Source organism: Brassica napus, chromosome C1 (assembly GCF_020379485.1).
Source record: "Brassica napus cultivar Da-Ae chromosome C1, Da-Ae, whole genome shotgun sequence".
Lineage (NCBI taxonomy): Eukaryota > Viridiplantae > Streptophyta > Magnoliopsida > Brassicales > Brassicaceae > Brassica > Brassica napus.
In genome coordinates, this window is record NC_063444.1 from 12,519,905 (window position 1) to 12,531,687 (window position 11,783).

Below are 11,783 nucleotides of genomic sequence, written 5' to 3' on the forward strand. Positions count from 1 at the left end.
TTTATACACTGAAAATCTTTATCTTGTAATAATATAGTTACCATAGCTGTGAGATATTGGTAGATCAAATATCTGCTTTAGTTATAAATAATCTTTTTTATTAAGGAAACTATATACAAATAAAAATATTTTCCTACTATAAACACAGCGAAAATATTTTCCTACTATAAATATCATTGATTCTCAAATTATGTAAACAAGAGAAACGAATTTTAAGCCTTTTGTTAAAAAAAAAGAAGAGATAAACTAATTATAAGACACGTGGACTACTTAATCGAATAACCCTATTGTCTGTCTCCTTCATCTCTGTTAACGCTTTCTCTTCATCTTCGTTGACTCCGATTTCATTTCGCACTTTAAGGTCTCTACTCTCAGTCGCAATGTCTTCCGCCACCTCTTCGATTCAAACAAAAAAGTCTCTCAAGTCCCGTCTCCGGGAGGGAGAAAACCTCTACGGCCTCTTTCTCCTCTCCCTCTCGCCGGAGATCGCCGAGATCGCTGCTTTCTCCGGGTACGACTTCATCATCATCGATCTGGAGCATGGAGCAGGCGATATTCGCGAGGCCATCAACTGCATCCGCGCCATTGAAGCCGCGGGTTGCTCGGCCGTTGTCCGCGTCCCTGACATCACTCAGGCTTGGGCCAAAAAAGCCCTGGATCTCGGAACGGCTGGGATCATGTTCCCGATGGTTGAAAATGGACGATCTGCCTCCGATGCGGTGTCGTTTTGCAGGTACCGTCCCGACGGCGTTAGGGGATGTGCGTACACTGTTGTGAGGGACTCCAAGTTCGGGTTTGACGAGGCTTACCTGGCGAACTACATCGACAATCTACTTGTCATGTGTCAGGTTCGATCTCTTCCACTTTCATTTTTTGTTTTGATTTTTTGGTTAATTAGGGATTAAGAATAAATGAGGAAGACGAACACGTGAAAGTCATGTGACAATGTCTAGTTCTTTAACTTGTCGGAGAAATTTGTTAGATTATATTGTCCTCTGTAATTGTACTTGTGAAGTTACAAAAGTTAAAAGTGAACTCATGAATATTTTTTATTATCGAGTCTACAGATAGAATCTGAGGAAGGTGTGAAGAATGTAAACGAGATCGTGGCCGTTGATGGGATGGACTGTGTGATGATGGGTCCACGTGATCTAAGCGCGAGTTTGGGGCTTCTTCACGACCCGGGTAACCCCAAGGTGAAGTCCACCATGTGGACGGCGGAGACGGCAGTGCTGGCTTCTGATCCGGTCAAAGGGGGAGCTTACTTGGCCGGGATGGCTACGGCTCAGGACACGGCCGCGGATCTCTGGTCACGTGGGTATCACATTGTTCTCGGATCAGCGGACGTCTCCTTGTTCAAGAAGGCAGCCGTTGATGACGTCAAGGCTAATAAGAAGTCGGTGGTTGATGTCAAAGGGGTTTAGGCTTTTATGTCTTAGCATGAAACATGAGACTTGATTTGGGATATTAGGTTTTTTTTAATTTTCAATGGTATTAACCATGCTTGATGTTAGTTTAATCGCTTTATCTAGTTTGCTTTTTAAAGACTTTAATCTAAAAAAATGATTAGGAGAAAAAGTAACTCGATAGTATGTTACTATGTTTCTTCTAAAGTAAACTAATTTAATTCAGGGAAAATTGTTTTTTTAGAGAAAAAATGATAATTATGTCCATTTAGAATAATTTCATATAATTTATGTTTTATTAGATTAATTATTTTCAAAAAGACAATAATGCCCTTAAAATTATAATTTTTAAATATAATAAATAATGGGATCGATCAAGTGGGATCGATCGATCCGAAATTACAAGGTCGAACGGATCGATCGATCCTGATCATTATGCAGAACAAAAAAATGCGGAGCATATACTGATCGACCTGGTCCATTTCACTCGATCGGCAAATGTCGATTTCATATAGATCAACCGATCTCGAATTATAGACTGATCTATCCCGTGCCCAGGTAAGTATTCCAAATCGATTTCCTGGTTTTCTTCGGTTATATCTGGTTTGGTTCCCACTTGATTTGAACCGACCAAACACGATTTCAACTCTTTAAACTCGATTTCTTTGGGATGAAACTCATAATTTCTCATCTACTTCACGAACAAAGGGGGAGAAAATCAAAGTCTCAGATTCATAAACCTTAACTCACTCAATGTCACACTGATTTGGTAAAATAATGTGAAAATTTTGTGAACAATCAATGAAATATAGAAGACGGCGTGAGAAGAAGGTTACCACGTTTTTTTTTCCTTTTTTTTGTTTTTTATATAAAAAAATCGATTTTTTCAAAATATGAAAGTGAATATTCCCAAATATTTTGTTTTCATATTTTTAGGAAGTGATTTTTTATTCGTAGAATACAGCTAATATGTAGAAATTGGTTTCTACAGGTTTTTTGAATTATAGTAATATGTAGATTTTGGTTTCTACTTATTTTAGATTTACAGTAAGTCTGTAGAAGTCGGTTTCTACGTCTTTTAGATTTATATTAATGTGTAGATTTTGATTTATAAAGATTTTAGATCGGTAGGTTAAGCGCGGAATGTGTATTCTAAATATTTTTAGAATACTCTTATTTACGTAGATCAAGTATTCTAAATATGGTAGATTCAATGAAAAAGTGGATTTCGTTTTCTACTTCGTAGAATGTCATTTCTACTTGATTTAGAACAGAATTTGAAAATTATGATTTAAACATTTTAGAACTGAAAAAAATACCACTAAGTTCATATATGTATTTTATCAATAATTACTATTTTTCTAATTTTTTTTGTTTGTAAAACTATTTATTAAATTTATTTTTAAAAATATTGAAGAGTCTTATAGATAAAAATGATACAAAATAGATATTTGTATAAAAAGATATAATTATCATTTTTTTTTTGCTCCGAGACCAATTTTGCCATTAATTTAAGAAGCCGAATACACGTGTCTGAATCACTAGGGTGTTAAAAAAAAAAAAGAACACTAGAATGCATGTCGTTCGGACACTGGAAGACCTAAAGTATTGTCGTTGATTTCTAGAAACGCCGCCGTTTTTTCACGTACCGTTTCAGTGGTCCCTAGTTTTCATATCGAATGAACCAGATAGAGGAGAACTCAAACATTCTTCCTTTGTTTAAAAAGAATGCAAACTTTATCTCCACAATCGCTTCGATGGAAATCAAATCCATTGATTGTATCGGAAAGCTATGTCTTCAATCCCAAAGCTCTGAACTTTCAACTGTCTTCCCTGAGTTCTCCTCACCGCAGAACTCGAAACTGGAGAATCAGTAGTTCACCGGAAGAGAATGCAGCGAACTCGAGCGACGGCGGAGATTTGAAGAAGTCTCTGTCCGGTATCGTCGGGAACCAAGTCGAGGAGCTGTTGAGCCGAGAAGAGAACAAGAGTCTGCTTGACGGTCTGGAAAAAGCCTCGATGAGGGTGGAGACTGCGAAGAGAGAGCTCGCTGAGATTGAGAGGCAAGAACTCGAGGCGAAGTTGTTGCAGGATTATGTTGATAAGCTTGAATCAAGAGCCGCTGAGGTGAGTGATCTTATTCTGGAAACAAAGTTTGATTCTTTGCGCTTTGGAATCTGAGAGTTTCAGAGGGTTCTTTAGAGTATGGATTAGGGTTACGTTGAGCAGTGAATTCGTGTGCTGAGGATAAGTTCATGTTGTTACACAGTTTCAGTCGTCTGTGTATGACTTTATGTTTAGTTTGTGTGAAGATAGTTCATTACATGAATTGTCTAAGAACATGAGTTTGGTCTACTGGCTTTTTGACCAAAGTCTTTAGTGTGTTTTGTAGACAGTGTAAGTTCATGTTTTTCAAGAAATGAAACTGTTTTTATAATTTTATAACAAGAGAGACAAAAGCATCTTCATCTTATGCAATATCTGATTCAAGATCGCAGAATGCCAGCAGGAGATTGTCGCAGCAAGAACAATGGTTGAGGAAGCAGAACGCTCCTTGTCCTTAGCAGAGACCGCAGCAACAAAAAGTTCAGAAAACGGATATTCGATTGATAAAGACAAGGAGAGATTAGAATCAGCAAAAGCGGCAGCGATTGCAGCTGCGGTTGGGACCGTTGCAGAAGTCCCGTTTGCTCTTTCTCAAGTCTCGACCATTGAGCAGCTTGTTCTTCCCCTTGGAGTAGCCTTTGCAAGCTGTGCACTGTTTGGTGTCACATTCAGGTATGTAATCAGAAGAGACTTGGACGATAGTCATCTCAAATCAGGAGCCGTTGCAGCCTTTGGGTTTGTCAAAGGTAACACACATTTTGATTACTGCTTCTATCTTAACTTCATTTTAAATGGTCAAAACGTTTACGTTTGCGGTTGATTTGTTATATTGTGTTGGAAGTGTGAGCTGAATGATCCCCATCGTTGTCCTGACTTTGGTTGATTAAATTATAATCTTCCAGTAATGGAATACTTATCAATGATTTGATTTATTGTAAATGATTTCTTACTTAATTGATTGATTGAGTTGAATATTAACCTCTGACCTGTATTATTTTGGATCTGTCTTAATATTCTTAACAAAATTATGATTCTTATTTTATACTATGGTGTAATAGGCCTTGGTATGTTAAGCAGAGGACCGCCACTGGAGCTGAGCTGGGAAAGCTTGTTTTCTCATGGAATAGACGGCGCCGTTTTGGTGTCTCAGAGCGTCTTGATATTTGCGTTTGCGTCTATAAGTTTGGACTTCTGCTTTAAATTGAAGCTGTTAAAACCATTTCCAAGCTCTGCTCAGATGTAGATGCAGCAGTTAAAAAGGTAGAAACGCAAAAAAAAACACTGTATATTTTCTTTAAAGATTTATGTATTAATTGGATTTTAAATGTCTTTTATCACATTTTCTTCATCAGTAATCAATATACATTTTTCAGATTTCAACGATATACAGCATATAATGTTTAGATTACATCTGATTCCCATAATATTTTACTTAGAATAAATAAAGAAAGAAAAAAAGTGAATCAGATTTTTTTACAAAACTGTGTACTTTTTATCTTAAAAAAGAGTCACTCGTGAACTTGAAGAGGTAGATGGGACCAAGATCATTAACAGCCATTCATTTTTACATATATACACGTGTCATAATCTTAAGCACTTACCAGATTAACACTTCAGCACACAACAGCTCTTCTCTTCTGCGTTCTGTCTCTCTCTTTCGCTATCAATCGCGTTTGTCGTGGCGGTCAACTGATCAGAAATATAGCCAGAGCCAAGTTAAATAAAAAATATATAGCTGAATTAATTATAAAATTAAAAAAAAAATTCAATCAGCATCTCAAACTTCAATGGGGTTTCTTCGACTTGTTCTCGAGTAAAACTACTATTCTCTCTCTCTTCCTCTCCTGAATTTATTTTTCATTATCATTTGTATCGGTTTTGTTGATTTGGTGGTGGTATTCAGGGCGGTTTTCGGTGGAAAGAGACGGAAGAAGATGGTCAGAGGTAGTAGTAGTAGTAGTAGTGGTGCTGTTGTTCGTGGGGGTGGTGGTAGTAGTGTTAAGCAGAAAGGCTTCTCAATGAATCCAAAAGACTACAAACTTATGGAAGAAGTCGGCCATGGAGCTAGCGCCGTCGTCTACCGAGCGATCTATCTCCCGACCAATGAAGTCATCGCCGTCAAGTGTCTGGATCTGGATCGATGCAATAGCAATCTGGTGTGTTCTTCCTCGATCTTTTAATTTGTTGTTGTCCCTTTGTCTTAGATCTCTTTTTTTTTTTGTTTTTGTTTTTGTTTAGGATGATGTGAGGAGGGAATCTCAGACTATGAGTTTGATAGACCATCCAAACGTTATAAAGTCGTTTTGTTCGTTTTCTGTTGACCATAGTCTTTGGGTGGTGATGCCATTCATGGCGCAAGGTTCTTGTTTGCATCTTATGAAGACTGCTTATTCAGACGGGTTTGAAGAGTCGGCTATATGTTCTATACTCAAAGAGACTCTTAAAGCTCTCGATTATCTTCATAAACAAGGCCATATCCATCGTGATGTTAAGGTTGGTTACAAAAAGACTGAAACTTTGTATTTTAAGTCATCCATATAATGTTTTTTTTTTCTTCAATCTACTAGGCAGGAAACATACTTCTTGATGACAATGGGGAGATTAAGCTTGGCGATTTTGGTGTGTCTGCTTGCTTGTTTGATAACGGTGATAGGCAACGTGCAAGAAACACATTTGTTGGTACTCCTTGCTGGTAGGTTATTGTCTATTCTTTACTCTTCATACACCACCACTTTGTGCTCAATGGTGTACATTTTAAACTCTTGTTTCTTTTTTTGTAGGATGGCTCCGGAAGTCTTGCAGCCTGGAAATGGATATAATTCCAAGTGAGTTTATATTTTTAAAGCTCAAATGTAAAAAGTAGTCCACTTTGGTATGCATATGTTAAGACAATTTTGTCAAACTAGTCTGCCTCTAATCCGAATGTATTCACACTGTGTGTGTGAACAAAGAAAATGCAAATAATAGCTTATTTGGTTGATTGTCTTCTGTCACAGGGCTGATATCTGGTCGTTTGGTATAACAGCGCTTGAATTGGCCCATGGTCATGCACCCTTCTCAAAATATCCCCCCATGAAGGTAATCAATACTCTCTTTGTTCCTAGAAGATAAATGTTTTTTTTTTTTCAGTTGTTTCAAAAAGATACTCCCTCTGTTTCACAATGTAAGTAGTTTAGACTAAAATCACTAATATTAAGAAAGTTGGTACTTTAAAAAAAAAAAAAATTTAATTAATTAGTTCAACCAATTATAAAAAAAAATTGATATTATTTGATTGGTTACACTATATCCAATAAATGTAAAAGTTATCTAGATATTTGGAAACTACTTACATTTTGAAACAAAAGAATTTTCCTTAAACTACTTACAATAAAAAACAGTGGTAGTGCATGTTTTATGTTTTCTAGGTATGTTTAATTAGTTAATAATGATAAATGACAAACTTCAAAAAAGATTAATTGTACTTCTTGAAATGCTTTTGGTCTAAAATTATTGGAAATTGGTAAACACAAAAATAATACATTTATTGTTAAAAATTTGACATGTTTTCTTAATGTGTAAAAACATATAAACTTACATCATTTAGGTACGGACGAATTATCTCTTTGTTTCCAGTTTATGTCTGTGTTTGCAATCTATTAAAATAGTTCTGATTCTTTTTTGTGCTTTTCTGATTACAGGTGCTGCTAATGACTATTCAAAACGCACCTCCAGGTCTTGATTACGACCGTGATAAGAAATTCTCAAAGGTACTCGTGTTCTTTCTAGGTTTTGTTCTAGCTTTGCTGGATTTTCTGACTTGTATTTCAGTTACGATTTATGTTTATTACTAAACTAATTAGAGGACTTTCAGCTGTGAGCAGTCCTTTAAAGAAATGGTTGCAATGTGTTTGGTGAAAGATCAAACAAAAAGACCAACCGCTGAAAAGCTGCTGAAACACTCCTGCTTCAAACACACAAAGCCACCTGAGCTTGCTGTGAAATCATTATTTGCTGATTTGCCTCCTCTTTGGACACGTGTGAAATCTCTTCAGGTTAGCCATTTTTGTGTGCTTCTTTATTGAAATCATCATCACGTTCTCACGTTGTTGATTGCGTTGGTGTATGACAGGCCAAGGATGCTGCACAGCTTGCTTTAAAGAGAATGGCCACTGCTGATGAGGAAGCTATATCAATGGTGACAAACACTTAGTTTTAACATTATTACCTAAATACTTAACTTAATGCAGAGTTAGACATGAACCATTGTTTTTTGTTTAATGTCAGAGTGAATACCAAAGAGGAGTGAGCGCTTGGAATTTTGATGTCAAAGACTTGAAAACACAAGCATCTTTGGTAAGTAACTGCCATTGCATATTCTTAATTTCTGTTCATTGGTAACTATCACATAACACCTGTTCTTATATTCTTTTTGTTTGTGTAAATAGCTAAGTGATGAAGATGGTCTAGAAGAGAGTCAGGAAGATGAAGAAATCTTCCATACACGGTTTCATAACAAGGCTAGTAATCTGTGGATAACATTTAGAAAAATGCATCTTATAAGACTTCACTTCATTGGTATCAGATGAACTAATTTTACAAAGCCAATGCAGGTGAATGATAGCCCGGTACTATATGAAAACATGAACGGGAAGGAAAAGGTTTCCACTACTGAAGTGGAAGAACCAAACTGTGAAGAGAAGTTCACTTTCATCACTAATGCCTCTTCCGTAACACCAAACTCAGAGCATGAAGTTCCTGAGGCTAAGGTTAATAAGCCAGTAAGACGCCAAAGTCAGAGTGGACCACTTACAAGCAGAGCCGTTGTAAGCCACTCGGCTTCAGAGAAAGGTCAAATCTTTGAAAGGTTGGACATTTTACTTTAAGATCTGCTTGTCGTCCTTTTATGTAAGAGAAAGCTTTTAAAAGCAATCCAACTTGTGAAACAATGCTTAGATCCGAGAGTGAACACCAGGCAGCCCCGTCTGTCAAAAGAGCTCCTAGCTTTAGCGGTCCGTTGAATCTTTCAACTCGTGCTTCTTCAAACAGCTTGTCAGCTCCTATTAAATACTCAGGAGGTGAGTGGCAATCTTCATGCACTTTTTTTTGCTTCTCTTGCAGTTGAGCTAAAGTGCGTGTTTTGTCAAAATCTTTGAATAGGATTCCGTGATTCTCTGGATGAGAAGTCAAAGGGTAACCTTGTTCAGAAAGGAAGATTCTCAGTAACATCAGGAAACTTAGACCTTGCTAAGGATGTTCCATTAAGTATAGTCCCTCGTCGATCTCCACAGGTTAGTTATTCTAGTCTCTTCTTCTCTATTATTGTAGATTTGATGATTTCTTCTCCTCACCTGATGAATCAATCATACAACTTAATCTCCAGTCATCCCCTCTGAGGAAATCTGCTAGTGTGGGTAACTGGATACCTGAGCCTAAAATGGTCAGTTTTTTTCCAACACAAAGCTTCCTTTGAACTCATTTTATTAGTATCTTTTTTTAAACCTTGTTTTTGTATCCTGCAGCCAACGGTTCAGCCTCAGACCATCAAGGAGTTAAGTAGCCAAACTATGTCCCCGTCACTCATCATACCTCAACTTCAACATATTTTCCAGCAAAACTCTGTACAACAGGTGAACATAAGTTCAAGAACATCCCATTGAGACATTAGAGTTAATCTTGTTAATTAGCAGGATTTTATTAATCCTAATATTACTAAACTTCACTGCAGGATCTTCTTATGAACTTACTGAATAGTGTACAACCCGCAGAGACGACGGACGGTAAGAGCGAAAGTTTTACTACAATATGTTGTGAAGAAGTCGTAATGATACATTGATCATTGTTATAGGTTCTCAATCTGGGAAGTTACCACCTTTGCCTCGCTCAGAGACTAATGGAACCGTAAGTTGATTTTCTCAAAAAGGATAAAGCTCTAGTTTAGTCATAGATATTGCTTGCGGCTATGTGATTATTTACCTTCATTTTTTCTCTGGATTACAGGTTGATTCTGTGCCTTCTGAGAGGGAGAGGATGCTACTTAGCAGCATCTCTGAGCTCCGGGCTAAGTTAGTCCTCTTCTTAGAGCAAATCTTTTTGTTTCTTTTATTGAATTATTTAGTAAGTCTTTACTAAGTGCATACCGCTGCCAAAATTTTCAGGCTGAACGACTTAACGGAGGAACTCGATTCAGAGAAATCAAGATACAACCAAGTAAGCCAACACACATTTTCAACTCGTTAAAAAAAAAATGCAAGTATCTACTTGATGACCGACCTATCATGTAATATTCTTATGTTTATTTATTTTTTTTTGTAAACAGCTACAGCAGAAACTGAAAGCATTCACTGGTCGCGAACTAGTGTAAGCAGGAGCGGGAAGCGAGGACGGAAAAAACTGAGCTGCACAGAACCTGTAGGAGAACGAGTTGAAAAGTCTTATCAATAAAAAACCAGATAAGACTGTTCAAAAATACTAAAGGCTGTGAAGCAACAACAGCGATTTTCTCTAGTTAGGTTCTGTGTGTGTTTCAGACGGTGATGACGACGACCACAACAAGTGTCTCTGCTTCTGATGTAAAACTAACAGTTAAAAGACAGCAGAAACGAATACAAAAAAAAATAAAATTAAAAAGGAGAAGAAAGGCTCTCATCAACACCCACTTCGAATTTATCATCACACGTTTTGAACAACTTTTTATTCTTTTGTCTTTTATTATTGTTAGCAAGAAAAGGGAAATCACTTTTTGGATCATTTTGTGTATTTGTTTAATTTGTAAATGCAAATATGATTGACCTACTTGCCTGCATGCATTAGATTCTTGCATGTTCTTGCCTCACAGTTCATAAGGTCATATGATTCAAATAAAATGGAACTAGTGTGACTCTTACTAACCAAAATCATGGATTGTTTTACATGATGGTTTAATGATCTGTACTATATTACACTAGGACGTAGTCGGACAATTAAACTGATTTGATTACAGACAAGTTTAAAAGAGACTTCTTGTTCGTCTTCTTCTTCCTCCACTTCTCAAGGTTTTAGTAGAGGCTTTAGACACCAAGTAGCCCACACCTAAACACATAACCCAAATACCCAAATCAACGGCCCATCCCATTCCTTCAGCCTCTGACTCCATCTCAGCCGTCCACTTCACCGACTCCCACTCTCCCTCTCCCTCTCCCTCCTCCGATTCTCCGCCGCTGCACGTGCAAAAACACACGCTATCGTCGGACTCCCTCCCTTCCTCTCTCTCCTCAGGTATCTCCTCCAAACACTCAAACTGCTTCCTCCTCCTCCTCCTCCTATGTTTCCTCGCCATCGTCGACGTCGCCACGTGTCCCTCCGCCGCCACAACGACCTCAGCCGCTCCTTCTTCCATCTCGCACTCGCACTCGATCTTCCACTTATCTCCATCCTCTTTTCTGAAGATACCTTTCACGACTCTCTCCTCGCTCATGTACACCTCGAACCGGATCCCTTCCCAGACCCGAACCGGTTCCCTACACCCGTATATCGCCTCTCCTCCCTTAACGACCCGGTGCAGCGTCACGAACGCTGGGGAGTCGGGTCGGATCTTGGACCCGTCGAGCTCGAAAGCGGCTTCGTTGATTCGCGGTGGGTAGAGGAGAGTGAGAGAGTCGGGTGAGAACTCTCGGGTGGGTAAACCGGTGAACCGGACGTAGAAAGCTTTGACCTTTAAGCTCTCTTTCTCAACGTACCGATCGAAATCCGTCGATCTAAACATGTTTCTATATCTGTTGGGTTCTTCGAAAAATCTTTCCTTTTTTGTTTTGTTTTGTTTTTCCTCTGTACTTTGAATTGTAAAACACACATGAAAGGTTCGGCCCTTTTTAGAGGGAAACATAAGAGAGAAAAGGTGGTGGCAACTTGCGGCTTCTGTTTTGTTTAGATTCTAGGGGTGGTGGACCGGGTGGCTAGCACGCGGTTTAGCTGCTGATGTGGACGTCTCGACAAAATACTTTCTGTTGTTTCTGGTTTTGGTTTTTACGGCCAATATAGCGTAAACGTATGCCCTTTCATCAGGCTTTGCATGGATTGGATCGTCTAAAATATCAACAGCGAAGCAGTTTAAGCCTGAACGTGGTTTCTCTCTCGAGTTGCACAATTTGTTTGCAGACAGTGGTTTTGTCTTCTATTCCACTGTCTGCACACTTTGTCTTCTTCCTACATTGCCCTTGTCGTTTGGTTCGGTTCGAAGATATTTATAAACCGGACTATAATCGAGAATCCCAGCTAATTGCTTGTTAATTGTTTGATCATAGGTGATAAGAT

The 11,783-nt window shown here is 38.1% G+C and overlaps 4 protein-coding genes across 4 annotated transcripts; 3 read left to right on the forward strand and 1 right to left on the reverse strand.

The window, feature by feature from the left end:
- The first annotated feature begins 272 nt into the window (after positions 1–272).
- On the forward strand, positions 273–1,547 carry LOC106374451 (2-keto-3-deoxy-L-rhamnonate aldolase). The gene is made up of 2 exons (XM_013814472.3): positions 273–848; positions 1,068–1,547. Exons 1-2 carry the CDS (start codon positions 381–383, stop codon positions 1,422–1,424), a joined length of 825 nt encoding a protein of 274 aa, XP_013669926.2. The 5' UTR covers positions 273–380; the 3' UTR covers positions 1,425–1,547.
- A 1,534-nt stretch (positions 1,548–3,081) lies between these two features.
- BNAC01G15910D lies at positions 3,082–4,892 on the forward strand. Its single transcript, XM_013816047.3, has 3 exons — positions 3,082–3,533; positions 3,898–4,258; positions 4,571–4,892. Exons 1-3 carry the CDS (start codon positions 3,135–3,137, stop codon positions 4,753–4,755), a joined length of 945 nt encoding a protein of 314 aa, XP_013671501.2. The 5' UTR covers positions 3,082–3,134; the 3' UTR covers positions 4,756–4,892.
- A 218-nt stretch (positions 4,893–5,110) lies between these two features.
- On the forward strand, positions 5,111–10,286 carry LOC106376009 (serine/threonine-protein kinase fray2-like). Its single transcript, XM_013816046.3, has 21 exons — positions 5,111–5,325; positions 5,416–5,668; positions 5,751–6,005; positions 6,080–6,204; positions 6,293–6,337; positions 6,509–6,590; positions 7,193–7,261; positions 7,376–7,546; positions 7,624–7,689; positions 7,779–7,847; positions 7,940–8,011; positions 8,105–8,358; positions 8,448–8,569; positions 8,652–8,782; positions 8,875–8,931; positions 9,014–9,121; positions 9,220–9,271; positions 9,340–9,392; positions 9,492–9,556; positions 9,650–9,701; positions 9,811–10,286. Exons 1-21 carry the CDS (start codon positions 5,300–5,302, stop codon positions 9,853–9,855), a joined length of 2,172 nt encoding a protein of 723 aa, XP_013671500.2. The 5' UTR covers positions 5,111–5,299; the 3' UTR covers positions 9,856–10,286.
- A 66-nt stretch (positions 10,287–10,352) lies between these two features.
- Positions 10,353–11,330, reverse strand: LOC106376011. The gene has a single exon (XM_048744124.1). It carries the CDS (start codon positions 11,233–11,235, stop codon positions 10,480–10,482), a length of 756 nt encoding a protein of 251 aa, XP_048600081.1. The 5' UTR covers positions 11,236–11,330; the 3' UTR covers positions 10,353–10,479.
- Positions 11,331–11,783: the final 453 nt, after the last annotated feature.